Source organism: Gopherus evgoodei, chromosome 4 (genome assembly GCF_007399415.2).
Source record: "Gopherus evgoodei ecotype Sinaloan lineage chromosome 4, rGopEvg1_v1.p, whole genome shotgun sequence".
In the NCBI taxonomy this organism is placed as follows: Eukaryota; Metazoa; Chordata; order Testudines; family Testudinidae; genus Gopherus; species Gopherus evgoodei.
In genome coordinates this window covers 102,178,626-102,203,616 of record NC_044325.1, presented here as the reverse complement: position 1 = coordinate 102,203,616, position 24,991 = coordinate 102,178,626, and the positions used below count along the sequence as shown (strand labels likewise).

Sequence of the window (24,991 nt, the reverse complement as noted above, 5' to 3'; positions counted from 1 at the left end):
AGGTAATATCATTTATTGGACCAACTTCTGTTGGTGATCTGTAGAGCTCGAAAGCTTGTCTCTTTCACCAACCAAAGTTGGTCTAATAACAGCTATTACCTCACCCACCTCATCTCTCAATATTTCAGGACCAACACAGCTACAACAACACTGCAAACATATTTTGTATAGAAACTGGCTAATTTATGTAGGAGGGCAACATCAGTCTTTATTCCCTATATATCCCAGGAGCAATGATAAAATGAAAAATGAAAAACATTCTTAATGTTCTCAAAAATGAGATACTATGAACTGATTTCTTCCAGGTTACACATGTGTCTGATAAGGAAGACCCTGCATTGGAAAAAAAAAAGAGAGGTGTATTGGATGTCTGTATGAGAATGGTAAATATTAATTCAAAAAGACAATTAAAACAAACTATTCAGTATGGTTTCTGAATTATGATGAAGGAAACAAATGGATAGAGAATTGCTTGTGAAAATGCATATACTCACCTACCTGTTATGAAAATGATTTCTACGTTTGCCCAATAGTTAAGTTCACTACTATTTCCCAAAGTGAGCTGATAATAGATGTCACTTTCAAATGTCGTGGACAAACTCCTCTTAGCATCAACATCATTGCATTCTAAGGAAAAGGATTTTAACACCACTATCAAACAACATGCATATCGAAGCTATGTCTACACCACAAACTAGGGGTGTGACTCTCGTGCCTGTGTACACACATTTGTGCTGTCAACATGCTAGCGTGAGTATAAACAGCAGTGCAGCTGCGATAGCACAGGGAGCGGCAGCAGAGGCATTGCCCAGCTGTGCCAAGTACAAACCTGCCTGAAACCAGCAGGTATGTACTCAGCATAGCTAAGCCAGGCCTCTGCTGCCGCTACCAGTGCTACTGAGGTTATACTGCTATTTATATTTGTGCTAGATCGATGAGCGCTAGCATGATTATGCGTACATGGCAGGGAATTCACATCTCTAGCTTACAGTGTAGTGTAGATGTAGCCTTACACTGTAAGGTCTTTGGGGAAAGGGCCATCCTGATCTGTGACTAGGCCCCTACATATTACCATAATACAAATATATGTCTGCAGACACCTTTGCTGACTGAGTGTCACCGATACAGTAACCAATTTTTTTGCCACCTCTCCTCTCAACCTGGAGAAGCCTAGGAGATGTTACTACTCTCAAAACTATTTCAGATCACATCTTTACTTTAGGCTAGCATGTAAGTTGAGTTGGGAAGATCAGCAGAGATGAGATCTGAAATGGCAATTTGATAAGTTTCTTAGCAAATAGAAAAGAACAAATTGACATTTTCTTTGAGAAAAATATCCCATGTCCTCTCATGTCAATTCATTCCATTTTGGGGAATCATTTAAAGTTACACTACATGGAGCCACAATTTCAAACACTTTATATATATATATTAAAAAATCATATAAGCATCAGTGGAGCTGGAAAACAAATTATATAATTTGGAAAAAATATTAGAACAGACTTAATTTGGCAACATTAAATAAGTTTAAGACAACTAAGGCAGAACAGAATTGGTTAGTGACCCAATAAGCTAAACACAGCTTGTTCTTATTCAAGCAAAAAGTCTACCAAGTGAAGAAATAAATGCAACAAAACTTCTTTTTGTCATTATTTAAAAAAGGGGATAGGAAAGAACACATTCTCTTAACTAAAACCACCATAAACAGGTTACTTTGGGATCCTAAGAGGTATTTGCAGTCCTTTAGGCAGACACAAATTACATTAAACTCCACAGCTCATCTAAGCAAGTGTCAAATGTAGCTAGTTAAATTTTGCATTGCCAGAGTGATAAAAACAGAGCAATTACTAGTAATGTACAAAAAGGTTACTCTTATGGCTCAGATTTTAGAAAGCCTTATTCAGCAAACAAGATCAACTATTTCATGACCTAACTGGCAGTTCAAAGTGCGGTTCCACTCTGAAAAATGACTACATAAAAAAGAGCACCCTTATTCAGCAGATCTGATCTCTGAGGATATTCAGAGTCTGATCTGCTTACTTTAGTGATGAATTTGTTTTTACTGCTTATTAGTTTTGTTAGCATGGCAAAGTCAACATAGGGAAGGAGAAGAGAGTTGGTTGCTTTTCCTGTTTATGAATCTGAGTGATATCTTAAAGTGTTGCCTTACACTAAAAATGGCACATTCTTAAGCAATCCTCTTGCGGTGAGGATTCAGAGTCCAATATGTTATTTTACTGAAAAGTTAAAACTAATTTTTACTCCTGTTGATGATAGTATTGGCTCTGCAGTTGTATGTTCTGACTGGAACTTCTGTATGAATCAGAAAAACCACAACTTCACTTCCAGGTTGAGTTTGCAGGGTTGGCAATTTGAGGGAAAAACCATACCATCTTTTCATTTGTGACCATCATGATCCAGAAGTCACAAACAATAAACATGAAACCCCATTTTGCCATATTTCAGAGTCTCAGAGCAGAAAAACATTGCAAGCAGATATCGACCTTACTTTGCCATACATGTTTCTGGCTTCAGAAACAGCCAACCTCTCATCATCTCTTTTTTTGTATTATGATGGCAGGATGAAGGATTCTCACTATCCCCACTGTTATTCCAAATTGATCCTTACAAAGGCACCAATCCATTGCAGGATTGGTGCCTAAAGCACTGCTCCTGTTCCCATTAAAGTCAGCTACAGAACTCCCATTAATTTCAATGAAATAAAAGGTTTGCAAAGCATATTTTCCAGTAAGTCTTTTGCTTGCACTGCACAGTTACCCAATTGTTTCACCTGAAATTCATTCATCCTAGCTGTTGACAGCAAGACTCTCAGAAGCATTAGTAATAATATGCTGTGAAGTATCTTTTGGTTCAATCTGACCTAGTTTAATTTCAATATTGGAAAGAAAGAGTTCTTGTATTAAAACACTGCCCTTATTTTTTTCCCTAGTCAATAATTTTGTCTAAAGGAGTCTATTGTGAATAGGCAGCTCCTCTACTGTTTACTGACTGGACTCTTTTATGCTGCATATTTTATTATTTATGCATTATTTTCAGTGGGTGAAACTTTTTTTTTTAACCATTTGATTGAGAGAGACTATTTCAAGTGTGTTGAAGAAACCTGATTGAGGCCTCAGTCAAAGAGGACAGAGTGAGGCCATAATAGGAAGTCATGAGACTCTTTGTAGTTTATCCCTTAGAAATAATTGGAGACAATTTTTTTTTACTGGGATTTAAAAACAAAAGATCCTCTCTGCCATCTATGGGCAGGAAGGCCATCCTATTTCTTCTGTCTCTTGCCAAGAAATTCAACAGGAATCTCACTGGTCAAGATAGCAATGATTTGGCTGCCTCTCAAAAGAGTTTATGTATTAGCTGAGATTGTGATGAAATGCCCCAAAGCTGGATTTATATTTAAAAGGATTTTGCTTAACTCAGGCAATGATGCAATTCCAAGGTAAACCACTAAAGGGTATTTGATTTAAAACACAGGGTCCAAAACTGTGCCACTCCTCCCAGGATAAAATAAATAAAATCAATCATCTCAATTCAGTGCATCATCTATAGTTGTTATATTAGCAAAATAACTCTTCCATGAAAGATCCATTTGACAACAGATGCTCCAGTACCACAGTACATATTTGTAAACTTCAAGAGGGGGCTCCACAAAACAGCAGCAGCACTGGCGCGCATCCCAAATGTAATCAACAAAGAGAATCATGTGTACCAGTGAAGGTTACTCCAGATACAAAGATAAGTAAGCTCCACCAGCGCAGAATGCAGCTTTCTTTTCTAACATTAAGACAGTGGTTATTAACCTGGGGTGCATGTACCCCCTGGGGGTGTGAGATGCCCTTTCTGGGGGTGCAACACATGCCAGATTTTTTTAGAAGGTAAACTTTCAAAAACACAAATTAAGCACAGGCACATATGTATTCATGTATTCTTAATTTTACTGCAAAATTAAAATAAATGTATAATTCTCTCTTTCATTCTATAGTTATGATATATCTAGGTTTAAAGAACTGACCTACTTCAACTATTTTTGATAAGGGGTGCAAGAACATATTTTGAGAGCCAAAGGGGTGCAGGCTGCAGTAAAAGTTAAGAACCACTGCTTTAAGGTGTGCACTGATGCAGCTATATCAGTGGCTGGAAACTAGAAAATTTTCCAATTCTAAGGCACATGAGGCCTTAACTGAAAACAAGGAGGTCACAGAGATGTTGGCCATAATTCAAATGTCTAACAGATTGGTTAATTATTATGGTAATACAACTCATCTACTATAAAGCTCTAAATCAACTAGCCTTACCTAAGATGAAGTGCTGCCTACTGTACTCAGTCTTAGAATTTCCATAACCACCCTCAAAAGATGGAAGGAAAAGAAAGAAGTATGATGTAGAAAAAGTGGGAGACTACAACAAGCCACCTTACAAGAGAAATAATTTCCCATGTTTGCATTCTGTTAAGGTTGGCAAGCAGGCAACATAGATTCTGGGGAAAAAAAATCAAAAGTGTTTTTAATACAAGTGCAGATTGGCAGCTGTAGGGGAGGAGGAAATCAGCACATTGTCAGTTGAGAAAGACAGGAAGAGAATTGGTTTTCTGGCCAGCAGAAAGGTCAGGACAGATAGAAAATGAGGTAGAGCGGTTAGTAATTCACTTTTCTTCAGTAGCCACAAAACCATCTTATATTAAACAAATACACCCAGGAAAGGAAAATATACCTCCCAATTCCCCGTCTTCTGAGAGCTCTGCTCTTATGGCTCCACTAGGATTCTTACAACAATGAAGACAAGAAAAGTCTCTCCTTCCCCTAGAGTTACAGCACAAAAATAAAAACTCCAGAGTTCCTCACCCTCAAAATCCAGACCTTTGCCTCCTAATTCCCTACTTATAGTATCCCAGGACCGGAATGATGTTCCAACTCTCTCACAGTGACAATTATCTAATACAGTGAGTGGTTCGATGTTTTTATTCTGCAGGTTACTTGGTAAGATTAAGAACTTTCATGGATCAATCTCCCAGTTCAGCAGCCCACTTCCCTTTCTGCTTGGCTCTGAAAACATGTAAAGATGAGCTCTCCAGGAAGAACTCCATGCACTGCTGGTGGTCCTGAGACCACAGTCTGAGAAGCACAGATCTAACGTATGCATATACACAAAGATCAATATTTTTAAAATTGGGTGCTTAAAGTTAGCTCCTAAAACTATTTTTTAACTACCTAGATAAATGTGTCCTGATCTTTAAAAACAATGGGACTTGAGAGTGCTCAGCATTTCTGAAAAATCAAGCCATTTATTTAGGTGTCTAAATATGGATTTAAGTGCCTATATGTTATATACCCAAGTTTGAAAATTTTGTTCTGAAAAGCTGAAATTTTGGGTAAATGGGGATGAGGGAGAAATGAGTGGGGAGATTCTTGCTCTTCTTTATGAAGCAGACAACTGAAAAAACTGAACAAGTTGTTATGGACAGATGGTTTGTAAACCTATTCCCTGTGTTGCCCAAAAGATTGTCCTCCAAAAATAGAACCAAGGAAGATGGCAATAACATACTAATCCTATCAGAGTAAGTTAAGAAAAAGGAAAATGCAGATTGAATGGCTTTATGTACAGTGAAAAATCAACCTTTTTTTTTTCTTTTTAATGTGATGGGGCCTAGACATTTAAGAACAGCAACTTAGGAGAAGAGCAGTAAGACAATTAATAGTTTTATTTCTTTGTAATAGTTTAATTGTAGTGCAGGAGGCAAAATGTTCCCTATGTCTGATTTGTAAAAATTAGGGCTGTCAAGCGTTTAAAAAAAATTAATTGTGATAAAAAAATCAATCATGATTAATTGCACTGTTAAGCAATAATAGAATACATTTATTTAAATATTTTTGGATGTTTTCTACATTTTCAATTATATTGATTTCAGTTACAACACAGAATACAAAGTGTACGGTGCTCACTTTATATTTATTTTTGATTACAAGTATTTGCACTGTAAAAAACCAAAATAAATAGTATTTTTCAATTCACCTAATACAAGTACTGTAGTTCAATCTCTTTATCATGAAAGTTGAACTTACAAATGCAGAATCAGGTAGAAAAATACTGCCTTCAAAAATAAAACAATGTAAAATTTTAAAGTCTGCAAGTCCATTCAGTCCTACTTCTTGTTCAGCCAATTGCTCAGACAAACAAGTTTGTTTATATTTGCAGGAGATAATTCTGCCCGCTTCTTGTTTACAATGTCACCTGAAAGTGAGAATAGGCATTCTCATGCCACTGTTGTAGCTGGCATTGCAAGATATTTAGGTGCCAGATGCACTAAAGATTCCTATGTTCCTTCATATTTCAATCACCATTCCAGGGAACATGTGTCCATGCTGATGATGGATTCTAACTGATAACAATCCAAAGCAGTGCAGACCAATGCATGTTCATTTTTATTATTTGAGTCAGATGTCACCAGCAGAATACTGATTTTCTTTTTTACTGGTTCAGGTTCTGCGGTTTCCATATTGGAATGTTGCTCTTTTAAGTCTTCTGAAAGCATGCTCCACACCTCATCCCTCTCAGATTTTGGAAGGTACTTCAGGTTCTTAAACCTTGGATCGGGTGCTGTAGCTATGTCATAAACAGATAGCTAAGGGTTAACGTCTCTTTCATCTGGAAAGAATAATCTGAACCACCTGATCAGAGGACCAATCAGGAAACAGGATTTTTTTCAACTCTGGGTGGAGGGAATTGTGTGTCTGAGTTCTTTGTCTTCTTCCTGTATGCTCTCTCGGATGAGAAGTTTTTCTATTTCCTGCTTTCTAATCTTCTGTTTCCCAGTTGTGAGTACCAAAGATCAGATAAGGGTTTATATGTTCTTTTGTATTTACATGTCTATAATTGCTGAAGTGCTTTGAATTGTATTCTTTTTAAATAAGGCTGTTTATTCATATTTCTTTTAAGCAATTGACCCTGTATTTGTCACCTTAATACAGAGAGACCATTTGTATGTATTTTTCTTTCTTTTTCTATAAAGCTTTCTTTTAAGACCTGTTGGAGTTTTTCTTTAGTGGGGAACTTCAGGGAATTGGGTCTGCAGCTCACCAGGGAATTGGTGGGAGGAAGAAGTCAGGGGGAGGTCTGTGTGTGTTAGATTTACTAGCCTGATTTTGCATTCCCTCTGGGTGAAGAGGAAAGTGCTTTTGTTTCCAGGACTGGAATTACAGAGGGTGGACTCCCTCTGCTTAGATTCATGGAGGTTGCTTCTGTGTATCTCTCCAGGAGCACCTGGAGGGGGGAAGGGAAAAGTTTTATTTCCCTTTGTTGTGAGACTCAAGGGTTTGGGTCTTGGGGTCCCCAGGGAAGGGTTTCAGGGGGGCCAGAGTGCCCCAAAACACTCTAATTTTTTGGGTGGTGGCAGCAGTACCAGGTCCAAGATGGTAACTAAGCTTGGAGGTTTTTCATGCTAACCCCCATATTTTGGACGCTAAGGTCCAAATCTGGGACTAGGTTATGACATGGTGGCAGTGGTGGGATCTTTAGAAATCTCACATTGGTACCATCTTTGCATTTTGTGAAATCTGTAGTGAAAGCATTCTGAAAATGAACAACATGTGCTGGGTCATCATCTGAGACAGCTATAACATGAAATATATGGCAGAATGCAGGTAAAACAGAGCAGAAGACATACAATTCTCCCCCTAGGAGTTCAATCACAAATTTAATTAACACATTTTTTTTTAATGAGCATCATCTGCATGGAAGCATGTCCTCTGGAATGGTGGCTGAAGCATAATGGGGCATATGAATGTTTAGCATATCTGGCATGTAAGTTCCTTGCAATGCCGGCTACAAAAGTGCCAGGCAAATGTCTGTTTTCACTTTCTGATGACATTGTAAATAAGAGGGCAGCATTATCTCCTGTAAATATGAACAAACTTGTTTGTCTTAGTGTTTGGCTGAACAAGAAGTAGGACTGAGTGGACTTGTAGGCTCTCAACTTTAACATTGTTTTATTTTTTAATGCAGTAGTTGTTTATTTTTTTGTGAGAACAGCAAGGCCAGTTTCCTTGCTGTGAGAACAGCAAGGTCAGTTTCCATGAATTTTGGCCTATCTATCCTGCAGCTCTTCAATGTTCTGAAAAAGCAAAAAGAAATTCTACAAAAAGTGGAAACATAGATGCATTACGAAGGAGGAGCATAAAAGAATAACATGAGAATGTAGGAATAAAATCAGAAAAGGTAAGGCACAAAATGAGTTACACCTAGCAAGGTACATAAAAGGCAATCAGAGGTTCTTTAAATACGTTAGGAGCAAGAGAAAGATGAAGGAAAGTGTAGGTCCTCCTCTACTTAGGGTGAAGTGAGCATTACTGAGCAAAGTATTATATTTAGGAAGGAAAAATCAAATGCATAACTACCAAACGGGGAACAGCTGGCTAGGTGGTAGTACTGCTGAAAAGGATCTGAGGGTTGTAGCAGATCACAACTGAATGAGCCAATGTAAAGCAGCTGTGAAAACAGCAAATATTCTGGGAGGTATTAACATATGTAAAAAAGGAGAGGTAATTGTCCTACTATACTCTGCACTGGTGAGGCCCTAGCTGGGAGTATTACGTCCAGTTCTGGGTGCCACGTTTTGGGAAAGATGTGGACAAATTGGAGAGAGTCCAGCCGAGAGCAACCAAAATGATAAAAGGGTTTAGAAAACCTGATTTATCAGGAAATGTTAAAAAAAGGGCATGTTTAGTCTTGAGAAAAGACAACTGGGGGGGGGGGGGGGGCTTGAAAACAGTCTTCAAATATATTAAAGGCTGTTATAAAGAGAATAGTGATCAATTGTTCTCCACATCCATTGAAGGTCAGACAAGAAGTAATCAGCTTAATTTGCAATATGGGAGGTTTAGGTTAGATATTAGGAAAATCTTTCTAACCATTAGGATAGTTAAGCACTGGAATAGACTTCCAAAGGGGACTGTGGAATCCCTGTCACTGAATGTTTATAAGAAGTGGTGAGACAAACCTGTCAGGGATGGTCAAGTTTACTTGGTCTTTACTCAGTACAGGGAGCTGGACTAGATGACCTCTCAAGATCCCTTCTAGCTCTACATCTCTGATTCTATGCCACACAGAATGGAATTTTCTCAGACTCCTCGCCCTTTGGCTATTCCCCCCTGCCTTAGATTTCCAGTAGAGTCCTAAAATGTGTCCTCATCTGCCAAGACAAAGATGACTATGAAACTGACAGACTGGTCAACTTGTGTATGACCCATAACAACAGGAGGCACTGAAATGGTAAACAGGGCCATTCCTCATAGATAGTTATCAATGCCACGTTAAGTAGACTCAAATCTTTAACATGTTTCCCTGTATGGTTAGAAAATCACGAGTAGATGCTAAGTGTATTTGTCTGTGTTTACCTATATCTTGTTAGAAGTTGAACAATGTGATCTAATTAGCTTATGGATGAAAAATCCTGTTCCTGTCTTTTGATGCTTCATTACTGTATTCTATTAATTCAAAAGATGTACGAAAGTGTAGGAACTAATATTTACATTGACTTCAGCTTAATTATTTGATATAATGAACTGTCTTAGTAATTTGAATGGCTATTGCCTAATGTATTGTCTAAGAAAGGACTCATTGAATAAAAGATCAGACAGTTGGCTCGCTTTCATCAAAGCCTCTTGGTAGGATTACCTGTCAGTACCCCGCTTGCTTCAATATAAAGGAAGCTTTAGGCTTGGTCCCTTTTATCTCAGGTCTGCTTCAACTTTGAAGGGAAGGTCTAAGCCACAAGACTGAGGTCTCCAGGTTTACTCTGGATTCACCCTGGAATTCTCATGGAAGAATTTGAACAAACTCTACATCTGAACAGCCTATTGGACTACAACCTTTAAAATTGATTCAGCAGCCTCACCATCTCTGCTATGAAACTGACCTAAGGACTTTACACACATTTGTATATATATTGCTCTCACCATATATAACGCTCTCTTTTCTTTTATTAATAAATTTTAGATTTAGTTAATAAAGGATTGGCTGTAAGCATGTATTTGGGGTGAGATCTGAAATATTCATTGACCTGATGGGCAGTGTGTCTAATCTTTTGGAATTGGGAGAACTTTAAGTATAGTGAATAAGGTTTTCAATAATCCCTCACTATATTAGACTTGGCAGTCTGGATGGGAGCCAAAGGCTGGATTGCTTAAAGGGGACTGTGTTTGACTTCTTGTTAACCAGTGTGACACTGCAGAAGCTCTTTTATTACTGGCTCAGTGAATCTAATTATAGAATAAACCACCAGTTTTGGGGATTGTCTGCCTATTTCTTGAAGTCTGCCATGAGTGTGGCATTCTCAGTGTGGCCCCTCCTGGCACCATAGTCACAAGGACCCTAGCTAATTCTCTCTCCATCATAGCCCTCTGTTCCATATCTGATTTCATGAGCTCTCCTCTATCCCAGACAATGGTGAATAGCACACAGACCTTAACACTCACTATTTGCTGCCTTAGGATGGCATTGCATTAGAGAGCTAACATGCAGACCTCCTAGAGTGCAGAAAGCAGCGCATGGTTCAGATGCAGACATCCCATAGAGATGAATTTATTAAAGGGAGAACACTATATCCTAATAAAGAAGACAGGAAAGAAGTTGGTAAAATACAAGTAGGAGCTAGTCCAATGTAAAGGATTCCTATTTAAATATAACACATGAAGGCAAAGAACTCATAGATTCATAGCTTCTAAAGCCAGAAGGGACACGTATGATCATTTAGTTTGACCTCTGGTATGGCACAGGTCACACAACTTCCATAAAATAATTCCTAATTGTGTGACCTGTGCCATACCAGAGGTCAAACTAAATGATCATACGTGTCCCTTCTGGCTTTAGAAGCTATGAAAGATATCCAATTTTGACTTAAAAAATTGTCATTGATGGAGACTCTACCATGCCCCTTGGTAAATGGTTCCAAATGGTTAATTACTCTCACTATTAACAATTTATGTCTTATTTCTAGTCTGAATATTGATAAACTGAAATTTTGAAAATATGCAGTTGGGTACATACAAGTACTAGAAGTCTAAATATTAAGATGGGTGAACTAGAGTGCCTAGAATTAAATGAGGTTTTTATATAATAGGCATCATGGAAACATGGTGGAATGAGGATAGTCAACGGGACACGGTAATACCAAAGTATGTAGAAATGACAGAATAGGTCGTGTTGGTGGGCCAGTGGCTCTATATGTGAAAGAGTCAAATAAAGTAAACATTTTAAATGAATCAAGCTGTACGAATTGCTATAGAATCACTATAGAGATTTCATGCTTGAACAATAGGAATATAGCAATAAGAATAGACTATCAACCACCTGACCAGCATGGCAACAATGCTCGGGGAAATTTGAGAGGCTACAAAGGTAGAACACATAGTAATAATGGGTGTGGGTATATGTCCTGAGTGGGCATACTGAATGGTTTATGTCCCTCAGGAAGGGATGCAGTTAGAAAATTTCTAGACACCATAAATGACTGCTTTTTAGAACAGCTTTTCCTGGAACCCACAAGGGGAGAGGCAATTTATTGATTTTGTCCTCAGCAGAGCACAGGAGCTGGTCCAAGAGGTGAACACACAGTAATAGCAACCATAACATAATTAAATTTAACAACCTTGTGGGAGGAAAATGCCGAAAAAACCCATCACAGTAGCATTTAACTTCAAAAAGGGGAACTACACAAAAATGAGGAAGCTATTTAAACAAATTAAAAGGAACAGTCACATGGGTGAAATGCTTGCAAACGGCACAAAGACCATTTAAAAACACCATAATAGAGCCTCCAACTACATATATACCCCAATTAAAAAAAAGTAAGAAGAACAAAAAAATGCACCCATTGCTAAACAACAGAGTAAAAGAGGCAAAAGGCATCCTTTAAAAATTGGAAGTCAGATCTTAGTAGGGAAAATAGAAAGGAGCATAAACCCTGGCAATTCAAGTATAAGGCAGGGCAAGAAAGAATTTGAAGAGCAAACAGAAAAAGACAGAAAAACTAACCACAAATTTTCTTTAAGTACACCCAAAGCAGGAAGCCTGCCAAACAATCAGTGGGGTCACTGGACAATGGAGGTATTAAAAGAGAACTTAAGGGGGGAAGGCCATTGCAGAGAAGCTAAGTGAATTCTTTGCATTGGTCTTTATTGTAGAGGACATGGGGGAAATCCCTGCACCCAAGCCATTCTTTTTCAGTGATGAATCTAAGGAACTGTCCCAAAGTGAGGTGCCAGAGAAGGTGGGAACAAATTTTTAATTTAACAGTAATAAGTCACTAGGACCAGACAGTGTTCTGAAAGAACTCAAGTATGAAACTGCAGAACAACTAACTGTGCTGTGTGACTGTCATGGTATAATTCCCCACTCTGAACCTTAGCGTCCAAAAGATGGGGTACCAGCATGAATTCCTCTAAGCTCAATTACCAGCTTAGTACTTGTAGCGCTGCCACCAACCAGGAATTCTAGTGCCTGGTACACTCTGGTCCCCCCACAACGTTGCCCGGGGACCCCCAAGACCCAGTCCCTCTGGATCTTAACACAAGGAAAGTAAACCCTTTCCCTCACCGTTGCCTCTCCCAGGCTTCCCCTCCCTGGGTTACCCTGGAAGATTACTGTGATTCAAACTCCTTGAATCTTAAAACAGAGAGGAAAATCCACCTTCCTCCCTCCTTCTCTCTCCCCCTCCCAGACTTTCCCTGAGAGAGAAAGTAATCCTAACACAGGGAGAAAATTAACCTCTCTCTCCCCCTTCCCTCCTTTCTCCCCACCAATTCCCTGGTGGATCCAGATCCAGTCCCCGTGGTCTCACCAGAATAAAAAACAATCAGGTTCTTAACAAGAAAAACTTTTAATTAAAGAAAGAAAAAACAGTAAAAGTTATCTTTGTAAATTTAAGACGGAATATGTTACAGGGTCTTTCAGCTATAGACACTGGGAATACCCTCCCAGCCTAAGTATACAAGTACAAATTAAAATCCTTTCGGCAAAATACAAATTTGAACTCCTTCCAGCCAAATATACATTTGCAAATAAAGCAAACAAACATAAGCCTAACTCGCCTTATCTACCTAGTACTCACTATTTTGGACATATAAGAGACTATATCAAAGAGATTGGAGAGAAACCTGGTTGCACGTCTGGTCCCTCTGAGCCCTCAGAGTGAACAACAACCAAACACTAACAGCACACACAAAAACTTCCCTCCCTCAAGATTTGAAAGTATCCTGTCCCCTGATTGATCCTCTGGTCAGGTGACAGCCAGGCCCACTGAACTTGTTAACCCTTTACAGGTAAAAGAGACATGAAGTACTCCTGTTCTATTAACCCTTAACTATCTGTTTATGATAGTGACCTATCACTTAAAATAGACTCTGTAGCAGATGTCTGGAAGGTAGATAATGTAACTTCAATATTTTAAAAAAGACTCCTGGCAATTATAGGCTGGTAAGCCTAACCTCAGTACCAAGCAAATTGGTTGAAACTATAACTAAGAACAAAATTATTAGACACGCAGATAAACACGATATGTTGGGGAAGACTCAATGCGGCTTCTGTAATGGGAAATCGTGCCTCATCTATCTATTAGAATGCTTTGAGGGTGTCAACAAATATGTGGACAAGGGTGATCCAATTGATATGGTGTTCTTGGACTTTCAGAAAGCCTTTAACAAGGTCCATCACCAAAGGCTCTTAAGCCAAGTAAACAGTCCTGGGATAAGAGGGAAGGTCCCCTCATGGTCAGTAACCGTTTAAAAGGATAGGAAACAAAGGATAAGAATAAATGGTCAGTTTTCACAATGGAAAGAGGTAAATAGCAGGGTCCCCAACAGATCAGTACTGGAACCTGTGCTATTCAATATATTAATAAATAATCAGGAAAAGGGGTGAACAGTGAGATGGCAAAATTTGCAAATTATATTAAATTACTCAAATTAGTTAAGTCCAAAGCTGACTGTGAAGAGTTACAAAGGGATCTCACTAAACTGGGTGACTGGGCAACAAAATGGCAGATTAAATTCAATGTTGATAAATGCAAAGTAATATGCATTGGAAAAAATAATTCTAACTATACATACACAATGATGAGGTCTAAATTAGCTTTTACCACTCAAGAAAGAGATCTTGGAGTCATTGTGGATAGTTTTCTGAAAACACTGTTCAAAGTGCAGCAGCAGTCAAAAAAGCTAACGGAATAGTAGGAACCATTAGGAAAGGGATAGATAATAAGACAGAAAATATAATAATGCCATTATTTAAATCCATGTTATACCCACCCCTTGAATACTGCATGTGGCTCCAGTTGCCCCATCTTAAAAAAAAAAATTAGAATTGGAAAAGGTACAGAGAGGTATGGCACAGCTTCCATATGAGAAGAGATTAAAAAAGACTCTTACAAAAGGGGTGACTCAGTGAGGATATGGTAGAGGTCTATAAAAATCATGAATGGAGAAAGTAAATGCAGAAGTGTTATTTACTCCTTCAAGAACACAAGAACTAGAGGTCACCCAATTAAATTAATAGGCAGCAGGTTTAAAGCAAACAAAAGGAAGTACTTTTTCACATAATGCATAGTTAACCTGTGTGATTTGTTTCCAGGGGATGTTGTGAAGGCCAAAACTATAACAAAGCATTCAACAAAGAATTAGATACATTCCTGGACGATAGGTCCATCAATGCTATTAGCCAAGATGGTCAGGGACGCAACCCAATACTCGAGGTGTCCATAAACCTCTGACTGCCAATAGCTGGGACTGGATGACAAGGGATTTAAAATTGCCCTGTTCTGTTAATTCCCTCTGAAGCATCTGGCACTGACCTCTGTTGGAAGACAGGGCTAGGTGGACCTTTGATCTGACCTAGTGTGGTCAATCTATTATTCGAGACAGTAAAAACATCCCAGGTTGGAGAATGCCTGGAATCTCCCTGCTCTGTCTGTTTGGATTTTTGAATGTGGTCATCATTAAATATTTTTAGAAGGCATATAGATGCCAGGCTACCAGATATATTTCTAGTACTGCAAAAGGGTGTTCATCAGTGCAGAGGAACTGGATATGCTAGGTAAATGATACAGACCCAAACTTTTTTGACCTTTAGTGCCAAATTAAAAAAAATAAATCTGATTTCTCAAGGACTTGACTTCCAGGTTTCTTTTATTTTTCATCCCAGGGGAGAGCCTTCGCTCTCCAATTTTACACCCTCCATAGTGAAAGTTCCATGTGATGATTTTACTCTGCACAGAATTGCTGAATGGAATCTCTTTTTGAGCCCCAGCATACTTTCTTCTGTATCAGCCAGGTGGGTCACTGCAAAGCAACATGGGGTGCTCCATACTTGCTTGGTGACCAGTGACTGGGCAAGGAAATCAAATTCTATTCTTGCCCCTTCAATTACCAGACTTAATTACTATCTACCTCACTCTAATCCCCTGGGTTTCTTTTTCTTTTCCTTTCTTTACTTCTTTACTGTCTACTCATCTCTCAAATTTCTGCTCCGTCACTTCATCACACACACTCAACTGCACAAACTTCCTTCCATCCCATCTTGCACACACACACTCCCCATCTCACTTGGAGATGAGACACTTAAGCCATTCCCAATACTGGCCCAACTTCCTAAAATTAACAGTACAAATAAATGTCAGTCAATTTGAGTGTCTCAAACATGCTATTTCCCACTGGCTCTGTTCCCCCAGGATCCATCATGTCAGTGTGCTGTGAAAGAGATCACCATCTCTAATCTAGGTAGTAAAAGAGTTTATTCTATATCTCTAAGTTTTATTTCCTCAGTTCACTGACATGTACCACTCATTAGTCCATCAGGCACAGATCCTCAATCAGATCTGTGTAGAGGCTCAAACCAAGCAAAGCTATTGGTCTCAGACATGATAAATAGTCTTTCTTCCTGAGGCTAATCAAGTTCTGAAAACAAAGATCATTTAGAGATTCACATGGCTGATAGAATGTAATCACTCTATCTCTCCAAACAATATAATACTGTAAACAAATTTTGCCCAATGTATCTATTGAACAGAATTTGGAAGAAAAGTTACACCAGACTGTAACAATGATATTGCTTTAACGTGCCACCAGAGTAATTCTACTGCAACTGCTAGATACACTATCACAGGGGAAACAAGTAAACAACACAACACACTTCCTGCATAAAATCATACTATCCATGCTAAATGACAAATCTGAGCTATTGAACCTCTGGGGTCCCTGGAATTCCTTCCCGCTTAAACAAAGCATTAGAGAAATATAATCTGTTGTAGAAAAGTTTTGCATAGATGTACTGAATGTTCTATAGCTCTCTGTGTCCTATTAATTTCCCAGTCAGCTAAGTTGACAAAGGGCCATAGTAATCTCATGGCCATATTCTATCTTGCCACTGCAAAGACTGTTGGACAAAACAGAGGAAGTCCACGGCCATCAAATCTTGTGAATACTGGGGATCTATTGAGAAAGGAAGTTCTGACCTCTACTATTCAGGTATTTATATGGGCCCTGTTACTGTGGAATCAGAGCACCTCCTTCATGAATATCTCTTCAACAAAGACAGCCTGGAGCTGTGTTGCCAGTGTGCAGAAAGTGTTGTGCATTCAATTTCTGGAAAAAAAAAATCACGCTCTTTTAAATTGTCACAAGTGGGGCAACCAAAACCTGAGATACTCTAACTAGTTACTTTTGAAAATTTAGGCCAAAGTTCTCACTCTTCAACGTCAATGGGAGCTTTGCTTGAGTAAGGGCTTTGGCCCATTGGTTTTAAAACTGAAACAAGCCTAGGCTATTAGACAGCAGTGATTTTATGATGCCAGTTTTGATACTACATTGGCAAACAGTTGGAATTTATTCTCCTTTTCTGCAAAACAATTTTCATGAAAAATTGTCAGATTTTCTGGAGATGTAAATTATTTTCCACATCTTTTCCAAGTACTCTTGTTTCCAGATTAAAATAAATACTTTGCTCTTCTACAAAAAGAACAGGAGTACTTGTGGCACCTTAGAGACCAACAAATTTATTTGAGCATAAGCTTTTGTGGGAAAGTCTCTCCTGCACAAGGATCTCAAGCTACTTTACAGATATTGGGCTGTACCTTGAAAAAGAGGAACTGAAGCACAGAAAGACTGAGGGAAAGAATCCTCAGTTCCAACAGGTGGCTCAGGACCTTTACCATGTGGAAAGTGGAGTAATGGACACACAATGAGGCATTAGTTTGGTAGGAAAATTTACTGTTCATGCCCATGTCTGCCCCTGCTGTTGTGGTGCAGAGACACTTCATGGTATGCAGAGTGCATAGAGCCTCAGGCATAAGATGTCTACTGTCTGGCCTATTAGCATAAGCAGATATAAATGTAGCATTTCTAATGCAATGTTAGGTGGGTGCACAAACAAGTATTTGCCCCAAGAACTTCATTTGTACATACATTCCTTTGAAAGGCTCCCAAACAGAAGTTGTAAGTGAATATCTGAAGGCAGAATTTGACCCTATATTAGTAATTGGTTACATCAGAATTATTGGTTACATTGAACAATGCTTTAATGAAAGCTTTCCCCTTTTTTGGCTTTACTGTTAAAACAGTTTTAGGAATAGTCTTATCTAATAAAAATTTTGCTGGGAAATAGTTTCAACTTTTGACTTTGCAAATCATAATTTTATTAATAGGTTCATCATAAATGACAACTGAAATAGGTTCACTCTACCTTTTATGATTATTCCCATGTTCTGTTTTATAGGCATGCCTTTTCTTATTTAAAACATTTTCTTCTGATCCTTTGATGGAAGAGTGTGTTACAAAATGTTTTCTGGCATCTTTCCTGAGTACAAATACATTCTAAATTCAAAGCTTCTGTGATTCAAAACACAATATTTGATCATAAAAAGCTTTGGAATTAAGATTATTTCATGTCATTTTGTAAATGCTTTTTTAAAATCAAGATTAAAACTATAATGAAAAATACATCCATTACCATTTACTAAAGTAGAAACAAAATTCAATTTGAGTCTGTAACTTGAAGTTTCTGAAGTGAAGAACAGTGACTCTTTCAAGGTGATACAGAAAAGGAACAACAATGTGTTTGTGCCCTTGTTTATTTTTTTATTTATTTTTATTTTGCTTCTTTATGATGTATGAAAAAGACAGGAAAGGACTTGAAAAATGTTTAGGTATTTATTATTTTTGTTGTCTTTAATTTCAGAAATTAAGTTCCTGTCAATCCTGTCAAACTCTAAATTTACATACCATTTCTTTGTATTGGTATAACTGCTTCAGTGCCATGGGAGATTGCACCAATTTAAATTATTTTCTCTATCAATTTAGTTAAATTGGTGCAAGCCCCATTATGGTCAACATAAGAAATAGTATTATGATGACACTAGAGATACCATCATGCAAGTGAAACCTGATAAACTGAGAAGGGAAATTATTTTGATTTAGAACTACTTAAAATATTTTGGTTTTGTCACCACCTATTTATCTCAAAAACCAGATTAAAAAATTGTCAGAAAAGCTTTCTTTGTTAAAATGTTCAGCACTTCCTAACCCATTCATTTATGGATGGATAAAGCTCCTAATACTCATCTGAAACTTCTCACTAATGTCACTTCCAAAACCAGGGAGCAGCACACTTTGAATTCCCAATATTTCCAAGGTAAAGGAGAAGCAGAAAAAAACTTATTTTTTCTTGTTGCAAGTCATCTTTAAAAAAAAGAGAAAAAAGGGTGGTGTTTACTGTAAGCTGTTATCATAAAATATATACCTACCAGCTATTAAGTAAATAGCTGTTGGTAAAATCCTGAAAACCGTTTTTTGAGTGAAAACTTTCACTGAGGCTACGTCTAGACTACCCGCCGTATAGGCGGGTTAAAATCGATTGCTCAGGGATCGATATATCGCGTCTCATCTAGATGCGATATATTGATCCCTGAGCGCGCTTATATCGATTCCGGAACTCCACCAACCCCAGCGGAGTTGCGGAATCGACAGGGGGAGCCGTGGACATTGATCCCGTGCAGTGAGGACGGGTGAGTAATCTGATCTTAGATATTCGACTTCAGCTACATTATTCATGTAGCTGAAGTTGCGTATCTAAGATCGATTTCCCCCGTAGTGTAGACCAACCCTAAGTGAGAGTTTGATTGAATAAACTGAGTTGGGACATCAAGATCTGTCTCATTAACAGCAGTTTTAGTTTTATTGTTCCTTTCATCCAAAGATCTCAAACCACTTTGCAAAGATTAAACATCAAAACCACCCATATTACATATTATATTACAAAGAAATAAAGGCCTAAATTTTCAAAAGTGGTCTCTGATTTTGGAAATGTCAAATGCCTAGTAACTGATTTTGAGAAATAGGGAGCAACTACAACTCCAGAAAAAGTCACTGGGAACTGTGAGTGCTCACTTAGAACCTTTAAAAGTCATGTCCTAGGTAAATTAAGTTGAGCAACCAAAAACTGAGTTACCCAAAATCAGTAGAAACTTCAGGAAAAAAAATAAGCATAAATTAACTTGGGTTAGGTCACTCTATTAATTAGTGTTGAGGGGAAGATAAAAACCAGATCCCATTTTTCTCACCTCTTTGCTCCGTCCATTAGACAACCTTTGTCCCAATCTGCTCTTTTCTTTTTTACTTTTTTTCCCCAAGGATCAGCTGGAATGAACTGGAATTTCAGCCAAACAATACAGTCTAATAAAGTTATAAGCAACTGAAAATTAGATCTTATAATGGGAAGTGTTGGACAACCTTAATAGGTGGTCCTACCAACCCCAACCATAATATATAAAAACACCTCTTTTTATCCCATCTGATTACAATTGCCACACACGACAGAATAGCTGGATCTCTAGGCATGAAGGACACTCAATAATTGTGTTGGAAAAAAAATCTCAAACACATTCAACACAATTTAAAAAAAAATAAAGTTTCCTAAATAGAACTATGTTTGTTTTAGTTGCCATGGCATTTAATGGCAACATGCAAATTCATTTTAAAGAGTTTTTGGCTCTAGTGTATTTTCTGTTGCTCTCTTAAACAGAAAAGCATATTTTATAACATAAAAAGGATAAAGTAACACTGAATATACTATTTTTTCTTTTTATTATAGGAAATATTTTAATTTAAAAGCTAGCTCTGACTATAAAGTTTCCTCCAAATTCCTTATAGTCAATTAATTCAAAGAAAAATGGCTTCAAACCTTGATTAGAGAAGTCAGAAACATATTGGGTTGATAAACAAAGAGTGGGACAGTAAAATTCTTACCATATCAAGTCAGTTTTGCATTTGCTAAATCTGAGTAGCACTGCATTCTTCTATTGCCAGCACTGAGATCAAGAGTACTTTGTATTCTAGGTGTGCATGGCAACACTTTTGTGTTGAGGTGAGCCAAAAAAGAAGTAGCAATTAAGAAGCTCATTTTAAATTACAACTGACAACTTTAATGGAAAAGTGTGCTGTACAGTCTCATGAATATTCAAAGACAATACATACCTCTGCATAACATAACTGGTTTAAGTATTAAGGATTACATTTTCTCCTTCATTTTTGCAGCAGGGAGGCATCTAGAATTTGAGTGAAGGTCTCTTAAACAATCTCATTGGGATAGCTTTAGAGCAGGGGTGGGCACACTATGGCCCCTGGGCCACAGCCGGCCCGCCAGCCAATTTAATCTAGCCCTCAAACTCCTGCTGGGGCGCAGGGTCTGGGGTCTCCTGGCAAATGGGAGTGCAGAGCCCCTTGGCTGCCCCTAAACGTAGAAGCCGGAGGGGGAACATGCCGCTGCTTCCAGGAGCTGATTCAGATAAGCGCCGCCCAGAGCCTGAACCCCTGACCCTCTCTCATGCCCTAACCCCCTGCCCCAGCCCTGATCCCCCTCCCACCCTCCGAACCCCTTGATCCCAGCCTGGAGCACCCTCCTGCACCCCAAATCCCTCATTCCCAGCCCAGAACCCGCACCCCCAGTAAGAGCCCTCACACCCTTGTGCACCCAACCCCAATTCTGTGATCATTCATGGCCTGCTATACAATTTCCATAATCAGATGTGGCCCTTGGGCCAAAAAGTTTGCTCACCTCTGCTTTAGAGGGCCAAAGTCATCCTTCATTCATACTCACACAGCCTCACCAAACCAAATTCACCACAGACATCAGCTGTTGCAAAACCGTTTGTAGTCAGTAGAGCTGTGCACACACACACCAGCAGCAACTTTGTCTCAGTTACTTCAGTGAGGTTACATGGACATAACTGAGGGCAGATTTTGGTTCATAAGGTTTTAATATTCCTTAGGCAGCGAATGGAAGGTTTGTATTTTCAAAGAGGTAGGGAGGGTGTTATGCAAAGGTATTGTCACAAATTGTTGAATTGTCTTCATAAATGTCTGTGCAATACTTTGAAAATTTATCCATTAGCATTAATGTTTCAGAGCACAAATGCAACAGGAAACACTGGAATTGTTTGTTGCAGGGCCTGGTGAGAATATAGTTCAATGCTAATATGTTCAGATAGTTTGGCTGTTTTCTTCACTGTGCTGCAATCTACAACTATTCTGGGAGAGTGTAAAACAGCTGACCCATTAAACAATTTCAGAATATGCAAAAATATTAGTTACAACATGTAATTTAAACTATTTAAAAAACAACAACTTTTGCTACCATGGATTTAAGACTCTTGATAGGATACTTGTTTCAAGTAGAAATGGTCCTTGCAAGCACTTAGGGTTAAATTTATCATACTCACTCACTCTTTCAGGCAGAACATTTAGCAGCTATTTATTTAATGAGACAGGACACATTGCTAATCATACAATGATTTTGTTCGGTGGCACTAGAAAAATAGCATCTGGCTGTTTCCTGGCAAATTCTCAACCCAATCCTGCATTCCTTATATATCCCAATCTCAATAGGTATTTGACTGCAAATCAGCAGACATTTTCAATGCAGAAGACGTGCAGAAGTAATTAATATTAAGAGACAAATTAATAGGAGCTGTACTTAGACAACTAATGGCAGAATTTGGCTCTGGACCATTAGTTACTTGAGTCAAAGTCCTCCTCACCCAGCCCAATTAAATTAACTAGTTCCTCACAACATCTAGTTCAGACTTCAAGGGCTAAATTCTGTCCTTTAATGAATATAAGCCACTCCCACTGGCTGCAACAGAAGCCATTCATGTGAGTGCATCTGAAAGCAGAAACTGTTTCCAAATACTTTTGTTTTATTATTGCTCCATAATAATCTATCACAGTTGTAGTCTCAGCAACAGATTTCTCCATCCTATAATTACTTTACTTACAATAAGTAAAAAACAATAACTCCTCTACCTTTATATAAGAGAGAATCTACGTTATGACTGCTAACAAATAGCCTGTATTCTTAAGAAAACAAAAAGAAAATATTAAAACTCTAGCTGATGCCACTGGATGTTGTATGTATAAGTTGTAGGATCAGACCCCAAATGAAACATCACCATAGCCCAGCCCAAGAAATGAGCAAAGGTAAGGTTGAAAAGTAATACAAATATAAAATAAACTGATATTTCCATTACCTAACAGTGGAGTCTGAAGTCTGGAACTGCCATGGTCAGGATAATGCCCGGTATTGTAGGTGAAGAAGGGATAATGAAATGGCAATGGGCTTTTGGATTGAACACAGTAAGCAGGACCCTCCTGTTATAAGAGAAAAAAAAAATCTTAATAGCAAACCTGAAGGTTTTTCAAAAAGTAGGATGTTGCCTAGCTGTATTTGGAGGCACTAAAAATGATCAAGCAACATGCATCATTCTCTCCAAAAGTAAGATAATGACACGTATTGTACCTATTTAAAAACATACTGAAAAAGCTCATGCTCTATGCAGTGTGACTGTAGCCATGTCAGTCCCAGAATATTAGAAGAGACGAGGTGGATGAGGTAATAACTTTTATTGGACGAACTTCTGTTGGTGAGAGAGAGAGCCAAGCTTTCAAGCCACCCAGAGCTCAAAAGTTTGTCTCTCTGACCAACAGAAGTTGGTCCAATAAAAGATATTACCTTACCCACCTTGTCTCTCTAAAATCTTGTTCTGTTATTTTGAGCTAAATTAACCTCCATACAAAGGACCCATAGAAGGCCCCTAAGCACCACTTAAGCCCTTTATACAGGGTTTAAGTAGTTGGGTATGTGTGTGGAGGGGAGAGCAGGTCCTCTGCACTAGCATGAATTTTATAAGTTACAAATGTATTATTATTAAAAGTTAACAAGTGAAAAACAGAAAAAAAAATCAAGTACTTATGATCTGATCCAGAAAAATGATATTCATGTACCCTGGGTCTCACATGTTCCCATACAGGCTCTGTGATAGTTCAGATCAATCTATTCAGATGAATGGTCAGTACTCTGCTGCTGTAGCTCCCAAAGAGAAGAATTCCAGCCCTACAACAGGGGATTATAGGGAAACCTACTGGAACAGCACTCTGCTTCTTGGCAGCTTGCAGCTCCCAATTCACTTTACTGAGCTCTCTTCTCAAACTTGGACCCCTAATGGAGTTTCTACTGCCTTAGCCCTGGTCTACACTACGAGTTTAGTTGAATTTAGCAGAGTTAGATGGATTTAACCCTGCATCTGTCCACACGACGAAGCCATTTTTGTCTACTTATAGGGCTCTTAAAATGGATTTCTGTACTCCTCCCTGACAAGGGGATTAGCACTGAAATCGACATTGACGGGTCAAATTTGGGATAGTGTGGATGCAATTTGATGGTATTGGCCTCCGGGAGCTATCCCAAAGTGCTCCATTGTGACCACTCTGGACAGCGCTTTCAACTCAGATGCACTAGCCAGGTACACAGCAGAAGCCCTGGGAACTTTTCAATTTCATTTCCTGTTTGGCTAGCATAGCGAGCTCATCAGCACAGGTGACCATGCAGTCCCAGAATCTCAAAAGAGCTCCAGCATGGACCGAACAGGAGGTACTGGATCTGATCGCTGTATGGGGAGATGAATCCGTGCTATCAGAACTCCATTCCAAAAGACGAAATGCCAAAATATTTGAAAAAAATCTCCAAGGGCATGATGGACAGAGGCTACAACAGGGACCTGCAGCAGTGTCACATGAAAATTAAGGTGCTAAGGCAAGCCTACTAACAAACCAAAGAGGCAAACAGCTGCTCTGGTTCAGAGCCCCAGACATGTCGTTTCTATGATGAGGTGCATGCAATTCTAGGGGGGCCCTACCACTACCCCACCCCTGTCCATGGACACCTGCAAGGGGGGAGACTCATGCAACAGGGATGAGGATTTAGGGGGCAAGGAAGATGAGGAGATGGAGGAGGATGAGGATAGCGCACAGCACACAAGCGGAGAAACCATTCTCCCCAACAGCCAGGAATTGTATCACCCTGGAGCCAATAATCTCCCAACCCTCCCAAGGCGGGATCACGGACCATGAAGCCGGAGAAGACACCTCTGGTTAGTGTACCTTTGTAAATATAATGCATGGTCTAAAAGCAAGAGTGTTTAATGATTAATTTGCCCTGAAGACTTGGGATGCATTTATGGCCAGTACAGCCACTCCTTTTAAATGGCCAACCCAATGGGTGCTTGGTATGGGAAAGGAGGGTGCTGCTGTTTGAAACCATTCCCGCATGTTATCAAGGTTGAAGAAGCTGAAAGACTGTGGCTCACCATGGCTGCCTGCAAGCTGGATTCTGTTGCCTGGCCCTGCATATGTGATCTCTCACACCAAACTGGCAGGCCCTCAATATAAGAGGCAAAATGCGACCTTGTACCAAAAGCACATGTCCTATGTAATTTTAACAGCTTGGTTCACCATGAAAGAATCTACCCATTGTTCTCTAAAATGTGTCTTTTTAAATACTACTCTCCCTTTTTTTCCTCCCGCATCTGCAAATGTTTCAATGGTCCCCCATCATCTCCATCCCAGAGGCTAGCGCAAATAAGGAAAAAGAAAAAAATGCA

At 38.8% G+C, this 24,991-nt stretch overlaps 1 protein-coding gene across 8 annotated transcripts in view; it reads right to left on the bottom strand.

Moving 5' to 3' along the window:
- Positions 1-24,991, bottom strand: part of MRVI1 (murine retrovirus integration site 1 homolog) — a 133,130-nt gene that overhangs the window by 87,069 nt on the left and 21,070 nt on the right. For 4 of the 8 annotated variants that reach the window (XM_030560367.1, XM_030560365.1, XM_030560366.1 and 1 more), the window contains exon 2: positions 22,583-22,703. Coding sequence is in view for 4 of the 8 variants with exons in the window: in XM_030560361.1 (XP_030416221.1) it covers positions 19,619-19,635 (17 nt within the window). In the remaining 4 variants the exon portion in view is untranslated. Of the gene's footprint in view, positions 1-19,618; positions 19,651-22,582; positions 22,704-24,991 lie in introns of those variants that run through there. The other 4 variants (XM_030560361.1, XM_030560363.1, XM_030560362.1 and 1 more) reach the window with 1 other exon arrangement.